Below are 18453 nucleotides of genomic sequence, written 5' to 3' on the forward strand. Positions count from 1 at the left end.
AGAACTTTTTCCCTCGCCACGTTTGATTTTGGGAGACTTCAACTCTCATGGTGTGGCTTGGGGTTCCCCTTTCAATGATAACCGCTCCTCTTTAATCTATAACCTTTGCGATGACTTCGACATGACTATTTTGAACAACGGTGAAATGACACGTATCCCGAAACCTCCAGCGCGCCCAAGCGCTTTGGATCTATCCTCATGTTCGACGTCGCTACGGTTGGATTGCACATGGAAGGTAATCCTCGATCCTCACGGTAGCGACCATCTGCCTATTCTTATTTCAATTACTAACGGTTCAACTCGCATGCGACCAATTGACATTCCGTATGACCTCACACGGAATGTCGATTGGAAGTTATACGAGGAAATGATTTCAAAAGCGGTCGAGTCGATTCAACATCACCCACCACTTGAAGAATACAACCTCCTCGCGGGCTTGATTCTCGACGCCGCGTTGCAAGCCCAAACGAAGAAATATCCCGGCGTAACGATCAAAGAACGGCCTCCCACTCCGTGGTGGGACCAAGTGTGCTCCGATGTCTACACGCAAAGATCCGACGCGTTTTTGGCCTTCCAGAAGGGAGGTATACCCGACGACTATATACGGTATTCGGAGCTTAATACCAAGCTTAAAAGCCTGGCTAAAGCAAATAAACGCGGATATTGGCGTCGGTTCGTGAACGAGACGTCGAGGGAGACATCGATGAGCACTCTTTGGAACACAGCCCGAAGAATGCGAAATCGCGTAACGGTCAACGAAAGCGAGGAGTCTTCAAGTCGGTGGATATTTGATTTTGCCAGGAAAGTATGTCCGGACTCTGTTCCTGAGCAAAACATTGTTCGCGATGCGTCTCCGGGCCACGACGCGATAGAATCACCTTTTACGATGCCAGAATTTTCAGTTGCCCTCCTGTCCTGTAACAATAACGCGCCTGGGTTAGATAGAATCAAATTCAACTTGTTGAAGAAATATCCCGGCAATGCCAAGAGGCGCTTGTTGAACTTGTTCAATAAGTTCCTGGAGCAAAACATTGTACCGCAGGATTGGAGGCAAGTGAAGGTGATCGCCACCAAAAACCAGGGAATCCAGCTTCTGATCACAACACTTATAGGCCGATTTCAATGCTATCCTGTATCCGGAAATTGATGGAAAAAATGATACTCCGTCGTTTAGACCATTGGGTCGAATCAAATGGTCTACTATCAGATACTCAATTTGGCTTCCGCCGTGCCAAAGGGACGAATGATTGTCTTGCGCTGCTTTCAACAGATATTCAGCTGGCGTATGCTCGCAAAGAACAAATGGCGTCTGCGTTCTTGGACATTGAGGGGGCTTTTGATTCCGTTTCTATTTACATTCTTTCGGGTAAACTTCACCGACAAGGATTTTCTCCAATTTTGAACAATTTTTGGCACAATTTGCTGTCCGAAAAGCACATGCATTTTACGCACGGTGATTTGGCAACTTTTCGCATTAGCTACATGGGTCTTCCCCAGGGCTCATGTTTAAGCCCCCTTCTTTACAACTTTCATGTAAATGACATCGACGAATGTCTGGCAAATTCATGCACGATAAGACAACTTGCAGACGACAGTGTAATCTCTGTTACAGGAGCCAAAGCTGCCGATTTGCAAGGACCATTGCAAGATACCTTGGACAATTTGTCTGCTTGGGCTTTACAGCTAGGTATCGAATTCTCTCCGGAGAAGACTGAGATAGTAGTTTTTTCTAGGAAGCATGAACCTGCTCAGCTTCAAACACAATTAATGGGTAAAACGATTTCTCAGGTTTTGGTACACAAATATCTTGGTGTCTGGTTCGACTCTAAAGGCACCTGGGGTTGTCACGTTAGGTATCTGATGAAAAAATGTCAACAAAGAGTGAATTTTCTTCGTACAATAACCGGACAATGGTGGGGAGCCCACCCAGGAGACCTTATAAGGCTTCACCAAACAACGATATTGTCTGTCATTGAGTACGGGTGTTTCTGCTTCCGCTCCGCAGCAAACACACATTTGATCAAACTGGAGCGAATACAATATCGTTGTTTGCGTATCGCCTTGGGTTGCATGCAGTCGACCCATACGATGAGTTTGGAGGTCTTAGCTGGAGTACTACCATTGAAAAACCGCTTCTGGAGCCTGTCTTCTCGCATTCTTATCAAATGTGAGGTCTTGAACCGTCCTGTGATTGAAAATTTTGAAAGGTTAATCGTACTTAATTCTCAAACCCGTTTTATGACATTGTATTTCAATCACATATCCCATAATATTAACCCTTCTTCGAATATTCCAAATCGTGTCGACATATCAAATACTTCTGATTCTACTGTGTTTTTCGATACATCCATGATAGAAGAAACTCGTGGAATCCCGGATCATTTACGCGTGCAGCAGATCCCCAAAATTTTTTCCAATAAATATCGAAACATCAACTGCGACAATATGTTCTACACTGACGGATCACTTCTTGATGGGTCCACTGGCTTCGGTATTTTCAATAACAATTTAACCGTCTCCCATAAGCTCGATAATCCTGCTTCTGTTTACGTCGCAGAATTGGCTGCAATTCAGTACACCCTAGGGATTATCGAAAAAATGCCCACGGACCATTATTTCATCTTTACGGACAGTCTCAGTTCCATTGAGGCTCTCCGATCGATGAAAGATGTTAAGCACTCTCCGTATTTCCTGGGGAAAATACGGGAACATCTGAGTGCTTTATCCGAAAAATCTACTCAGATTACCTTAGCGTGGGTCCCTTCTCACTGCTCGATACCGGGCAAAGAGAAAGCGGACTCTTTGGCTAAGGTGGACGCAACAAACGGTGGAATTTATGAAAGACCAATTGCCTTTAATGAATTTTTCTCATTTGTACGTCAGAATACGATCATCAGTTGGCAAAATGCTTGGACCAGAGGGGAGCTGGGAAGGTGGTTACATTCCATAATCCCCAAGGTGTCGACGAACCCGTGGTTCAAGGGAATGGATGTAGGTCGGGATTTCATTTGCGTGATGTCCCGGCTTATGTCCAATCACTATAGATTTGACGCGCATCTCCGTCGTGTTGGGCTCGGGGAAAGTGGTATCTGTGCCTGTGGTGAAGGTTATCACGACATAGAGCACGTTGTTTGGTCATGCCCTGTACACCGTGACGCCAGGTCTAAATTAATAGCTTCCCTGCAGGCCGAAAGTAGGCAGCCGGCTGTTCCTGTTCGTGATGTCTTGGCGAGCCGTGTCCCTACATGTCCCTTATATACGTTTTCCTGAAATCCATCCACGCCCCAGTTTAATCCTATTCCCTTCCGCTTACATCCAACCAAACGACAAGAACACGTTAAGACCACGGATCCGGAAACAGCAACTAGACCCGCACGATACTCTCAGGTCCCGAGGGAGACAACCCAATATGCCAGTCTGTAATATCTTGGCCCAGTAGCGGAACATGTGCTTACCCATGGCAATGAAAACCATCATACATTTCAGCTCGTAGTCGGCAGCGAGGATAAAAAATTTGCTTTTAGTTATTAAGATACTTTAGAAAGTAAGCTACCAGATATAATTGGCGCCGTTAAACATTAAATTGTATTTGTGCCGTGTCAAATAAATTATATATGAACAAAAAAAATATCTAGATTTTCTCAGCATCGGCTGAACCGATTTGAATGTTCTTAGTCGCGTTTGGAAGAGCTTTAAGTTTAATCAGTTGATGGAAAATATCGTTTTGATCCGAAGCACAGTGGAGCACTTAGAACATCAGACCTGATCAAAATTATTTTTAAGTATTTTTGGTATGGAAACGTATCATGGATCGAAAATATAGTATAATAAATAGTTGTGACTAAAAGTTTCATCGAACAACCCACCTTTGAGTGATTTGTTACTTTGCTGATGATGTAGTTTGGGTTAAATGGTAGTTTCTTTTCTACAATAAATGACTGAGCCTCTATGAATGAAACACTACTATCTTTCTTAGATCAGTGTGGTTCGGGGTTAACACTGTTTTGTTTTTTAATCAATCTGAGCACTCAGAAGAATCTGAAGAGTCACTAGTATTGTTTTCACAGTCCTTGTACGAGCATTTCACTCGCAACATTTGCATTGCTGTTGACGAAAAAGTTTGACAGTTTTCCTTGGATTTTGGCCTAGAGCTCGTAATTAAAGAATCTGGATTCAAAAGCAACCTGTTGAGAATGTCTCAGAACACTCATCTATTACATGACAGAGGTATGTATGTTCTTAATACTAAGGCAACAACACTGCCGGAAGCTGAAAAGTTAAAATTCTCGATGATTTTTACAATGATGTAACTCATGAGTTCGGACTGGTTCGGATGATATAAAACCACCTGTTTGCCCAGAAGCATGCAAATTTTGATTTGCAATTGACTGTTTACATTGAAACTTATTGATACTTAACTTACTTCTTTATTTCTTTATTTCTTTCAGGGTTGCAGTTTTGTGACGAAATGTGACGAGGGGGAGGGTAGGGGGTCAATCCAAGCAACGTAGCAAATATGAAACTTAGGAAAAAAGGTTTTTTCTAATTGTTTTTTTTTATCACTGTTTTGTCTGTTTAAGGTTATTTTTATTGCTTTCTTGTTTTTTCGTGTTCATTTAAGTGTTTTTGGTAATAAGAACAAGCAAAAAATATCATGAGAGGGAGGAGGTGTGGGCTATAAAGCTACGTAATTATCTAGGGGGGTCTTGACTTTGTGACGAAATGCTACGATGGGGGAGGGGGAGTCAAAAAACCAAAAAAAAAGCTACGTCATTTATGGATGTTCCCTTAAAAGATTCAGTAGGCATCACACTTCAAAATGAGGCTATGCAGAACATGGTTATTAAACTTTTGCTTTCTTGACTTTTGATCAAGTTTCTACTTGATTTACTTCTATGTGCGAAGGTTCGTTCAAAAGTAACAAAATGTGATCAGTTTATATTGGAACCGATAAACTCACCCATTTTTTTTCAAAAGGATTGACTTATTTGACAAATTTGGGTGTTGAAATGTTGAAATGTTGTATGTGTGGAAAACCACACACCAGGGTAGACAACGTAAGTTTTTTTTAGGTTCGACGAAGGTAAGTTTTTTTTGGTGCGATGAAACTAATTGACCTCTACTTACTTGTAAGCTGCATAGCTGCCGTCTTTAAATGCTAACGTATCATCCGAATAATGCTCAGTATACTGACAGTGTTCTCCTGTTTTGTGGATAGGACAAAAACATAGTGCACCATTATTTGACTCTTCACAATATCCAACCCCGCATAAGTTTGATGCACATTGTTCGCCCTTATAAAGGCAATCTTTTCCAGTATAGCCTTTCTGACAAACGCAATTATATCCACTATCGCTTTGTGTCTCTAAACAAGTACCTGAGTTTTTACATGGTTCTTCAGCACATGATTCACAAGAAGTTGTACCGTAACTAACTATTGCTTCCTGATGTAGTTGAATGTCTTGACCGTTAATAACAAGCCGACTAATGCACCCTACAAATCCTTCTTTAATTTGCATGGCAGTAGATGGAACATTGGAATAGTTCGGTATACCCCCAATGAACATATCGTCATCCAAGTTCACACCATGGAATTTAAGCTTGTCAGGAAAAACAGCGGGTTTTTGATTATCAACAAGCATAAAGCCATTATTCCTCACGCGATTGACTTTGATTGTATGCCATTTTCCCAAACTAATCGGTTTCTCTGACTGAAGGCTGATCAATTGTCCTCCAAAATTCAATCTAAATTGTAGGAATCCATTATTTAACGACAACGAAATGTAGTCGCCATTGGGACGTTTTTGACCATTATATAATATCAATCCATCCAATTTTTCAGGTCTCATAGAAATCTCAAAACTAAACTTTGAATACGCGTTATCAATTTTGTTAAATTTCATGTAGCTTTTTGGTGACTGTGGGAAAAATGGAATAGCGCCATTGATTACCAGAGTTGTGTGAACTTCAGTAGTGTGTCCATTATGATGAGTTGTGCAGATGTAGATTCCAGCATCTGAGGCTTGTAAGTCTGCCAGTGTTAGAATGGGCTAAAGAAATATAAAATGGAAAAAGAATTATTATTCATAATTGTTTCGAATAGTTTATTTTGAATGCAAAACTTAATATATATATATATATATATATATATATATATATATATATATATATATATATATATATATATATATATATATATATATATATATATATATATATATATATATATATATATATATATATATATATATATATATATATATATATATATATATATATATATATATATATATATATATATATATATATATATATATATATATATATATATATATATATATATATATATATATATATATATATATATATATATATATATATATATATATATATATATATATATATATATACAGGTCGGACTCGATTATCTACAGACTCGATTATATATTGACTCGATTATATATGATTTGATTATATATAAAATTGTATATAATCGAATCATAAAATTTTTTTTTCAATTTTAAATATAACTTATCTGAAGCAGCAATGTCGTATAGGGATCGTCCAAAAATACGTAACGCTCAGGGAGAGGAAGAGGTCTGACAAAACGTCGCAATCAATACTAAAAAATTTCTATTTCTAAAAAGATCTATACAAAGAGCGTAACCTAGAAGAAAGAGGTGGTCGAAAATAGTTTATATTTACGATACGTAATTAATGGACGTACAAGAAAAATGTATGGAAATCATTTTTTTAAATGGTGGATATCATTTTCCAGGATCCTTTCAAGTACTGGCTGTGTTAGTGTAAACTAGACTAGACTATACGATACGTAACTAATGGACGTTCCCTTCAGTCAAATATGACGTAACGCAACATTTTTTGACCCAAAACGTTGATTTTTGAGCCATAATGTTCCAAGTAAAGTCAAGCTGATCTAAAACAGAAATATCGCGAGGGAACGTTTACAAATTATGTAACGCTCAGGAAACGGTAAAGAGTGTTGAGTTGGCAAAGTGTTGCAACCCATACGGGAAATTTAAACAAAAAGTATGGCAAAGGGGGAAAGGAGATCAACAATAATTATTCTTGCGTGACGTTATAAATAAGCGCTTCCTTATTGATTCATAAAAGTCCGTTTAAAGGTTACATAACGCAAGCAGGGCTGAGGAAATTTTTTATGCCTGGTGTGCTGAGTATTGAGAACATGCTAGACAAAGTGGTGAGGGTTTTCCGGAAATCCAATATTTATGTCACGTTAAATTTGAATGGACCCTAATATTACTATTTCAATGTTAAGGTTGAGATGATAGAGATTGACTCTTTTCAAATACTTATTTTTATAAAGTTGAAATCAATACTGGTGAGCAAAAATTTAAATAAATCAAAGGCAATGTTTTTAGCTAATCTACTATCTACCCAATACGCAAGTCAAGTCTATGAATAATATTGGATGAAGAGGGGATTGAAATAAAATGACGAAAATGTATAGTTTCAAGTACTGTTTCGATAAAATACTGTTATGATAATTTTCTGTTATGTTCTGAATTGCTTGAAAACGCAGCACAACAATAACAAAACTAAAAGAGTAAACAAACACAATACACACTGATCAAAATTTTTCTTTAGGTTTGACTGCAATCAGCCATGTCCAAAACACCCACTGCCACGGAGAAAATATTTAAAACGCTACACGGCGTGTATTGCAACTTGCACTGCGTGATGTGTAAGAACGACCGCACAAAGTGTAAAAGCAAATTCACCGGTGTGCGTGTGCAAGGCTAATCCCCTACCCCGTGCATTAAGCTTCGGCATATCAGGCATCAGGCTTGCATTGCTGATGTAATTCCTTACGTATGAGCAGATTGTCGAGTGTTTCAATGAAGTTAAATATCGCGGCTCCGGTGATTTTACGAAGCTAAATCCCTCAGCTTGTGTGTAGGCCGAAGCTTCATGCACGGGGTAGGGGATTAGCATTGCACACGCGCACCGGAGAATTTGCTTACACATCACGCAGTGCAAGTTGCAATACACGCCGTGTAGTGTTTCTATGCAAAAGTGGCACCCGTGCAGCATGGTGTAGTGCTCTTGCCATGGCTGACTGCAATAACATGAAGAATAACTACGAAATCTATTTTAAGGGGGTTAGTCAAAATAAATTCGCGTTAATTCCGGAATCCGCGTAAAAAAACCGCGTAAATTCCGGAATCCGCGTAAAAAAAACCTAAATTAGTCCACCTAGCGGTCAGACCCAGCCTTTCTCATTCAATCTTATTATTTGTGAAAATAGATTTACATGAACGCTTCAATCCAAATAATGTATATTCACTCTTTTGGTTCTAAAACATGGATGTTGTAATCTATACATATAAAAATGCAGTCCGGTCTGTCTGTCTGTCTGTCTGATCCATATAGGCTCAAAAACTACCGAACCGATCGACGTGAAAATTTGTATGTAGGGGTTTTTAATGCCGATAAAGGTTCCTATGATGGTTTGAGACCCCTCCCACTCCTAGAAGGGAGGGGTCCCATACAAATGAGATATAAATTTCAGCACAACTCAAGAACAAACCAAGCAAATGAAACCGAATTTGGCATGTGGATGTTCTAAGGGGTAACAAATATTTCCATAATAGTTTTTTTTTCCTGTAGGAGCCTATGACCACTGCTACCATTAGTTAGATATATTGTGGTATACTCCGCGTTAATTTTTATGCACTCTCAGTTCGTTCCATCACTATGGGTATCAGTGATTCCATAATAGTTGGACGCCCCTCCTTTTTCTGGAAGTGGAAATGAAACACAAATTTCTGCACATCTCGCGAACTAATCAACTAAATGGAACCATATTTGGCAGGTGAATGTTTTAAATGGTAATAAATTTGTTCCATAATCGACCTCAGGCAAAATTTTGGATTGTAAGATGGCGAATTCCGGTTTTAGGGTTACAGCCGAAAATGGCCTATTTCCACCCAATATAATAATATCCGAATCTAAAATGATACACAGGAGCTAAAATCGATCGAAATTGTCGTCAAATGCCATCATGAAATCCAAAATGGAGTCAAAATCATGAAATCCAAACTTCCGGTTTCTGAAAAACAGCGGCAAACGACCAAATACCACCCAATATGGGTATTTCCGGAACCGTAATGATGCACTGGAGCCACAAATCGACTTCAGATAACATTTTGAATTGTAAGATGGCAACTTCCGGTTTCTTGAAAACGGCCTGAAATGGACGATTCCCATTAAAGGTTGACAGAAGCTAAAAATTGATCACAGACACAATCTTGAATTTTAAGATGGTGTCTTCCGGTGTCTGGCAAACAGCCGGAAATGACCAAATACCATTCAATATGAATGTTTTCGGAACCAGAATTACGCGCAGATGACAGAAATTGATTTCACAGGCAATTTTAAAGTCCAAAATGACAACTTTCGGTTTCTGAAAAACAGCCCAAAGTGACCAAATACCACCCAATATGAGTATCTCCGGAGCCAGAATGTTGCAAGAAACTAAAAATTGACCTCAGACACCATTATGAATTGCAGGATGGCAACTTCTGGTTTCTGGAAAACAGCCAAAAATGGCCGATTTCCGTCTAACATGAGAATCTCCCTCCGGATCTAGAATGATACACAGCAGCTGAAATCGACCACAGACCCCATTTTGGATTCAAGGTTGGCTACTTCAGGTTTCTGGGAAACAGCCGAAAATAATCGAATAACACCCAATATGGGTGTTTCTTAAACCCGAATGACGCTCAGAGGCCAAAAATTATTTTAAAATACCATTTTTAAATCCAAGATGGCGACTACCGGTTTGTGAAAAACAGCCTAAAATAAACAAATACTATCCAATATGAGTATCTCTGGAACCAGAATGATGCAAGGAGCTAACAATTGACCTCAGGCGCCATTTGAAATTGCTAAATGGCAACTTCTAGGAAACAGTTGAAAATAACCGAATAATACTCAATATGGATATTTACGTAATCGAGATGATGCATAGAAACCAAACATTGACCCTGGACACCATTTTGAACTTAAAGACGACCATACAACACTGATAGAACGGACACGTAAACGGGACCAGACAACAACACTTATTGCTCTTACCTACTAGTGTAAAGACAACCACTTTTAGTTTCTGGAAAACAACCAAAATAACTAAATACCTCCCAATATGGGTATTTCCGGTGTTAGATTGATGCCAGAAAATCTGCAGAAAATGACCGAATACCACCCAATATGAATATATTCAGAATTAAAACGATGTACAGAAGCCAAAAGTCGAGGATGTTGTCATTTCGATAAAACCAATCATTTTAAACGATTTGTTATTTTTAGGTTTTAAATAGTTTATTTGACACGGCACGATACAATTTATGTTTAACTGAGCCAAGTACATTTTTTTTTAAATTCTAAATTAGCAGGGGGAAAAGAGGGAGGCCTTTTCTTTATTCTCGCGGCCGACTACGAGCTAGTGGGGATTTAAGGTGAGAGGAGGGGTGTTACAATTTTGTTTTTAATTATTTCATATTACAGAATGTATTCATTTGTACGTGGCTAACCAGTGATGTTCTGCTTGAGCAGTTTTGGTCTGAGGTGTCTGCGTAAACATAGAGATGCCGAGTCTTCATTTTAGTGTCTCCAGCCGGGTGTATCATTCTCTTTCAGTTTGTGACAGAAATTGTATTCTAGCAAATAGATAAAAGAAATCAAATTTTAATGCCAGCATTTTTTATAAACCCGTATAGTTGTGTCATGTACTGGAGATCACCGCTTCCCAGAATGTCTCTAACGGGTACGTTCGGTTGTTTTCCTCGGGCCCGAAGGGAATCTATAAGCTCAGACCTAACACCACAGTATTCGGTACACGACCAAACAACATGCTCGATGTCATGGTAGCCATCGCCACAAACGCAGTGATTACTGTCTACAAGCCCTATACGAAAGAGATGCGTGTTTAACGTATAGTGATTGGACATAAGTCTGGACATCACGCGAATGAAGTCCCGACCTACATCCAACCCCTTGAACCATGCTTTCGTCGATACCTTAGGAAAAATGGAATGTAGCCACCGTCCCAGTTCATCTGAGTTCCATGATGATTGCCAACTGTTGAGTGTTCTCTGACGCAAAATGCTATAAAATTCATCAAAAGCAATTGGTCTTTCATAAATATCGCCGTCAATAGCACCCACCTTAGCTAAAGAGTCAGCCTTTTCGTTACCCGGAATCGAGCAATGAGAAGGGACCCACTCTAAGGTAACCCGGTAATTTTTATCTGTTAAAGCACTTAAAAACCGCCGTATTTTCCCCAGGAAATACGGGGTGTGCTTCACAGGCTTCATTGATCGCAGAGCCTCAATGGCACTGAGACTATCTGTGAAGATGAAGTAGTGGTCTATGGGTAGGGTTTCGATGATTCCAAGAGAGTACTGAATAGCAGCAAGTTCTGCGACGTACACGGAAGCAGGAGCATCGAGTTTGTAGGAGGCGGTAAAATTTTCGTGGAAAACACCGAAGCCAGTGGACTCATCTAGATTAGATCCGTCAGTGTAAAACCTTTTATCATAACTAACATGTTTAAACTTATTGGAAAAAATCTTAGGGATCTCTTGGGGTCGCAATTGATCCGGGATACCAGAAATGTCTTGTTTCATGGTGGTGTCGAAGAATATAGCATTATTAGAAGTAGCTAAAAGTGCGACATTGGAGGAATCGTATGAAGAAGGATTAATATCTTGAGCCATATAGTCAAAATATAAAGTCATAAATCTGGATTGAGATTGAAGGTCGACCAACCTCTCGAAATTTTCAATTACTAATGGGTTCATAACTGTGCATCGAATTAGCAACCGGTAAGAGAGATTCCAAAAACGATGTTTCAACGGAAGAATACCCGCTAACACTTCAAGACTCATCGTATGGGTCGACTGCATGCAACCCAAGGCAATACGCAAACAACGATATTGTATTCTCTCTAATTTTATAATGTGCGTGTTCGCGGCGGAGCGAAAGCAGAAACAGCCGTACTCAAGAACTGACAATATCGTTGTTTGGTATAACCTTAGAAGGTCTCCTGGGTGAGCACCCCACCAAGTTCCGGTAATCGTACGAAGAAAATTAATCCTCTGTTGGCATTTTTGTGTCAGATACCTAATATGACAAGCCCAGGTGCATTTAGAGTCGAACCAGACCCCGAGATATTTAGCGACTAAAACCTGAGAGATCGTTTTACCCGTTAGTAGGAGCTGCAGCTGAGCTGGGTTATGCTTCCTAGAAAAAACGACCAGCTCAGTTTTCTCCGGAGAGAATTCGATACCCAGCTTAAGAGCCCATTCAGACAAATTGTCTAAGGTATCTTGCAATGGTCCTTGCAGATCGCTAGCCTTGCCACCAGTAATGGATACAACGCTATCGTCTGCAAGTTGCCTTAGCGTGCATGAATTTGCAAGACATTCATCGATGTCATTGACGTAAAAATTATATAAGAGAGGACTTAAACATGAGCCCTGGGGGAGGCCCATGTAACTAATTCGGGAAGTTGTCGAATCGCCATGTGAGAAATACATATGCTTTTCTGACAACAAATTGAGCAAAAAGTTATTCAAATTTGGTGAAAGTCCCTGCGAATGAAGTTTCGCGCTTAAAACTTCTACAGAGACAGAGTCAAAAGCCCCCTTAATATCCATGAACGCAGAAGCCATTTGCTCTTTTCGAGCAAAGGCAAGTTGAATTTCAGTAGAAAGCAACGCTAGGCAATCGTTCGTCCCTTTGCCCCGGCGAAAGCCAAATTGAGTATCTGAAAGTAACCCGTTTGTTTCGACCCATTTGTCTAACCGTAAGAGGATCATTTTCTCCATTAATTTCCGGAGGCAAGAGAGCATCGCAATCGGCCTATATGAATTGTGATCAGAGGCAGGTTTCCCGGGTTTCCGAATAGCAATGACTTTTACCTCCCTCCAGTCATGCGGAACAATATTTAGCTCAAGAAACTTGTTGAACAAATTCAACAAGCGTCTTTTTGCAGAGTCGGGTAGATTCTTCAACAGGTTGAATTTTATTCTATCTAACCCTGGAGCCTTATTGTTGCACGACAGGAGAGCCATTGAAAATTCCAACATCGAAAATGGAGGCTCTTCCGTAGTTACTAATAACGCGTCGCGAAAGGTTTTCTGTTCCGGTACAGAGTCCGGACAGACCTTTTTGGCAAAATCGAGTATCCAGCGATCTGAATACTCCTCGCTTTCATTCGAAACGTCACGGTTCCGCATGCGCCTGGCGGTATCCCAAAGAGTGCTCATCGCTGTTTCCCTGGACAACGCGTTTACGAACCGCCGCCAGTACCCGCGTTTTTTCGCCTTTACTAAGCTCTTCATCTGCCTGCCCAGTGCCTCGTACTTTCGAAGCAGGTTGACAGTGCCGTACTCCCGGTAGTCCTTATACGCCGCGGACCTTCGCGCGTACAGCTCAGAGCACTCTTTGTCCCACCATTTGTTGGGAGGGCGCTGTCTAATCGTTACCCCGGGTATCGGTTTCGTCTGAGCTTGAGTCGCGGCGTCGATTATCAAGCCAGCTAAGAACGCGTATTCTTCCTCCGGAGGAAGTTCCTCGTGAGTCTCGATAGATTGCGCTATAATAGACTCATAACACTTCCAATCAATATTACGTGTAAGGTCGTAGGAAATATTGATTGGGTTCGGGGAAGTTGAACCATTAGCAATTGATATAACGATTGGAAGATGATCACTACCGTGGGGATCGTTGATTACTTTCCACCGGCAATCTAACGCTAGTGATGTCGAGCAAAGGGATAGGTCAAGCACGCTTTCACGTGCTGGAGGATTAGGTACACGTGTCGCTTCCCCAGTATTCAAAACTGTCATATTGAAGTCGTCGATCAAGTTACAGATTAAAGAAGATCGGTTGTCGTCGTACAGCGACCCCCATAGCGAACAGTGAGAATTAAAATCTCCCAATATCAAAAAAGGCGCGGGAAGCAACTCTGCTATATCAGTGAGATGCTTCTGTTCAATCCGCGCGGATGGAGGCATATATAACGAAACAAGGCATAGGTCTTTTCCATTCATATTCGTTTGAATGGCAACGACTTCAATATTCGAGATCGAGGGGAGGTCGATTCGGAAGAAGGAATAGCACTTTTTAATCCCTAAAAGTACCCCTCCACCGTGTGAGTCTCGATCTCGACGAATAATGTTAAAATCGTGGAAATTGAGTTGATCGTTTGAATTGAGAAAGGTTTCACAGAGCGCAAATGCGTCACAATTGTATGTATTTATTAAATGAGAAAATAGATCGAATTTGGGGATGATACTTCTGCAATTCCACTGTAATACAGTGATAAAATTCCTAACCTCTTTCGCCGTATTAGTCATCGAAAGATATGATAGCTGAAATGAGGGGCCAAGTTGCTGCTAGTTGCATCAAAAAGGTTTTCACTGTAGGAAGAAGGGCAAGAAGAATATTTTGTAGGGGATCTGGTATGTTGAATGTTTTAAATATCCAGTCCACAATATCAGAAAATTTTATGAACCCTGTTTTATCTTCTGATCGAGAAATGGGTGCACGAGGGGTTTTTGGTGCCCCGGAAGCGGTGGGTACTCCTGGTTTGATTTAAAATTAAAACCGGGAGGTACTTGCTTCGGTTTTTCTTCACCGCTTCCTTTTTGTGTTGGCTTATTGGTCATTCCGTTAGGGGTTATCTTGCGACCTTTGCGAGAAAGATTAGGAGAGTTGATCATTCTCCTCTTCCTAGATCCTTCTGGCATGGCATAAGAACACCCTTCGAGGGGATCGTCAGATGTACCCTCATCGGTTGGCAAAAAGGAAAAGATGTTTCCTGTCGAGGGTGGCTCAGCACTCTTCAGCATTTCTGCGAAAGAGCGCTTTGATCGTTCCTTGAGGGAACGCTTTATTTTTTCCTCGCGCTGTTTGTACGCGGGACACGCCGAAAGGTCATGCCGAGTTCCCTCGCAGTAAAGACACTTTTCAGTATCCTCACTGCAAGCGGTCTCAGCATGATTGCCTCCGCACTTGCTGCAGCGTGCCTTGTTGCAGCAGTAGGTGGCTGTATGACCTAACTGCTTGCAGTTTTGGCAATGCATGACCCGCGGTACGAACAGGCGTACAGGCAGACGAACCCTGTCCAAAGAGATGTAGTTCGGCAGTGCGGATCCGGCGAATGTTACACGGAAGGAATCCGAAGGGAAGAATTTCTTCTTCCCTTCTTCGATGGATACTGAATGCAATTGCTTGACATCCAGTATCTTTACATCTTGAATCAGGGGGTTCTTGAAGCAGCCAACCCCGTGACGCAAAATGTCATCGACCGTGAGGCTTCCTTCGGTAACCACACCGTCGATCTCCACGTCCTTGGCAGGGATGTACACGCGGTACTCTCTCGTGAAGAGCTCGTAGCTAGCAATTGCGTTTGCTTGCTTCAAGCTACTCACAACAACTCGCAGTTTGTTCGGTCTAACCTTTGTAATTTCGGTTACGTCCGAAAACTGTTTAGCCAGGTCCTTGCCGATTTGAATTATATTTAGAGGCTTCTTTATGGGCCTGAAGTAAACTACGAACGGACCTTTCGAAGCATCTGGGTAAGCTTTCACCCGTGTTGCCGGTACCCTTGGTACGGGGCTAGGTAGCGGGGAAGGTAGAGGGGAATTGATGGGGGAGATCTCAATCTCTTCCCCAGTTGTTTCCACATCCAGGAATAGTTGCACCTGCATGTCGTCCATTTTGCGGGAGCGTTACGCTCTACCGCACACAAACGATAAATATTCGAATGTGAGGGGGGGTCAAGTAGTTGCTATTAAATTTTAAAAACAATTTTTCAAACTACAATGGATCAAAATAAAAAAAAGGCAGTAATACTAATACTAATAACAATAGTAATAATAATAATAATAATAATAATAATAATAATAATAATAATAATAATGATAATAATAATAATAATAGTAATAATAATTATAATAATAACAATAATAATAATACTATTAATAATAATGATAAAAATTCTAAAGTGAATACTTCACCGAACGTCTAAGTCACGACCTCACGGCTGATAGTAGGATTAATCGAGCGTCTCCGCAGAACAAACAATGACGATCCAGCTTCATGTTGTGACACAGTGGCCGTATCCTACACGCGACCTTGTAGATGCCACTTGTAGTTGACTTCCACTCGCTCGATCGTATGGTGGTCCGTGCTGCTAGCGGGGTAACAGCGGTGCGGGAGAATTATTCTTGCTTATATATCAGCTGCGTATCGGATCACTGGCGGGGTAGCCTGCCCCTACCAGTGTGCAGAAGATGTTTCTGCCGATATATTGCAGGCTATTGTTATCGCACACAAGAACTAATCGAAAAAAAAAAAACCCGTACGATGACTCGTGTATTGTTATTTTGCGAATCAAACGGAGATAAACAATTTGCGTCTAATCGAGACGAAAGCAAAACAACGAATGATTTGTTATTTGTCTTTGATCATATCCTATGGCCGATTCGTCGTGCATTTGCAGATTGCATTTGCGTAAATTCCGGAATCCGCGTAATAAAAAACCATCGTTAAATTTGCATTCCGAGTGAAGCGGAACCGAAATCCGGGCAAAAAAAACCGCGTAAATTCCGGAATCCGCGTAAAAAAAACCGCGTAAATTCCGGAATCCGCGTAAAAAAACCGCGTAAATTCCGGAATCCGCGTAAAAAAAACGCGTAAAAAACACGTAAAAAGCGACCTTAGTGTAAAGTGAAAATTTTTCGGAGACTGTATATAATCGAGTCCGACCTGTATATATATATATATATATATATATATATATATATATATATATATATATATATATATATATAAATATATATATATATATATATATATATATATATATATATATATATATATATATATATATATATATATATATATATATATATATATATATATATATATATATATATATATATATATATATATATATATATATAAATATATATATATATATATATATATATATATATATATATATATATATTTATATATATATATATATATATATATATATATGTATATATATATATATATATATATATATATATATATATATATATATATATATATATATATATATATATATATATATAAATATATATATATATATATATATATATATATATATATATATATATATATATATATATATATATATATATATATATATATATATATATATATATATATATATAAATAAATATATATATATATATATATATATATATATATATATATATATATATATATATATATATATATATATATATATATATATATATATATATATACATATATATATATATATATATATATATATATATATATATATATATATATATATATATATAATGTAGATATAATGTAGATATTTGTAACAAAGGGACTGATTTCACTTTTATGAACTCACAATAAGACAAGAAGTCTTAGATTTAACACTCTGTAGTAACACCCTTTCGGAAAGAATACACAATTGGCGTGTTTCCAATGAAGTATCGTTATCCGACCACAGGCACATTTTATTTGAATACTAAATAAAAGATATTCTCAAAGAAACGTTCAGGGACCCCAGGAAAACTAACTGGGGGCTATACTATTCCAATCTATTAGCGGAAGGAAACTTCCCGGAAAACACCATAACCACACACAGATAACTTAAAAATGTCTCTGTTCAAGTAACAAATAGAATCATTCAAGCGTATAATAACAGTTGTCCAATCAGGACTCGATCAACAGACAGGGATGTCCATGGTGGAACGCCAGATTGGATAATTCAAGGAAACAGGCACGAAGAGAGTTCAATCGAGCAAAGCGTACTTCACAGTGGGATGCATATAGGGAAGTTCTTACTATGTATAATAAAGTCCTATTAGACACGATCAGTGCGTCTTGAACTGTCCTACAGATCAGACGTTTTTTCGGTTGCTTGTGGACTGGTCTTTGACTGCCTATAGCTTCAAAGTTTGTGTTTTGTCAGTGTGTCTTTTAAAGACTACCTGAAAGTTATTTCCCATCAGTCTTTCTCAAGACTACCTACTTTTGAATTTAACATTTGTTTTAACTTTTTTCGTATCACCTGAAATGGCTGGACGGAAAAAGAAACCTCGCATCGCTGCGGGGAGGAAAAGAGAGGCATCTCTTTCTGACACATCGAGTGTCTGTAGTGACAATCCTTTTGATATTTTGCCTGAGCAAGAAGCTGGTGAAATGGAAGTTACCAATAATGAAACTATACAAAATATAAAATCTTTAAAAAAGGAGAAAGTTCCACCTATTGTGGTAACTATTTCTTCTGAATTTAATATATTCAAAAAGGAACTTTCAACGTTTGTTTCTGACGTTAAAGTTACCTATCAAATTGGCCGTAGA

General features: G+C 39.2%; 1 protein-coding gene across 4 annotated transcripts in view; it reads right to left on the bottom strand.

Moving 5' to 3' along the window:
- The window catches only part of LOC129732932 (basement membrane-specific heparan sulfate proteoglycan core protein-like), a 454358-nt gene that overhangs the window by 254323 nt on the left and 181582 nt on the right, over positions 1–18453 (bottom strand). For all 4 annotated transcript variants that reach the window (XM_055694405.1, XM_055694406.1, XM_055694403.1 and 1 more), the window contains exon 5: positions 5128–6050. In XM_055694405.1, coding sequence (XP_055550380.1) covers positions 5128–6050 — 923 coding nt within the window. The remainder of the gene's footprint in view (positions 1–5127; positions 6051–18453) is intronic.

This window comes from Wyeomyia smithii, chromosome 3 (genome assembly GCF_029784165.1).
Source record: "Wyeomyia smithii strain HCP4-BCI-WySm-NY-G18 chromosome 3, ASM2978416v1, whole genome shotgun sequence".
NCBI classification, from domain to species: Eukaryota; Metazoa; Arthropoda; class Insecta; order Diptera; family Culicidae; genus Wyeomyia; species Wyeomyia smithii.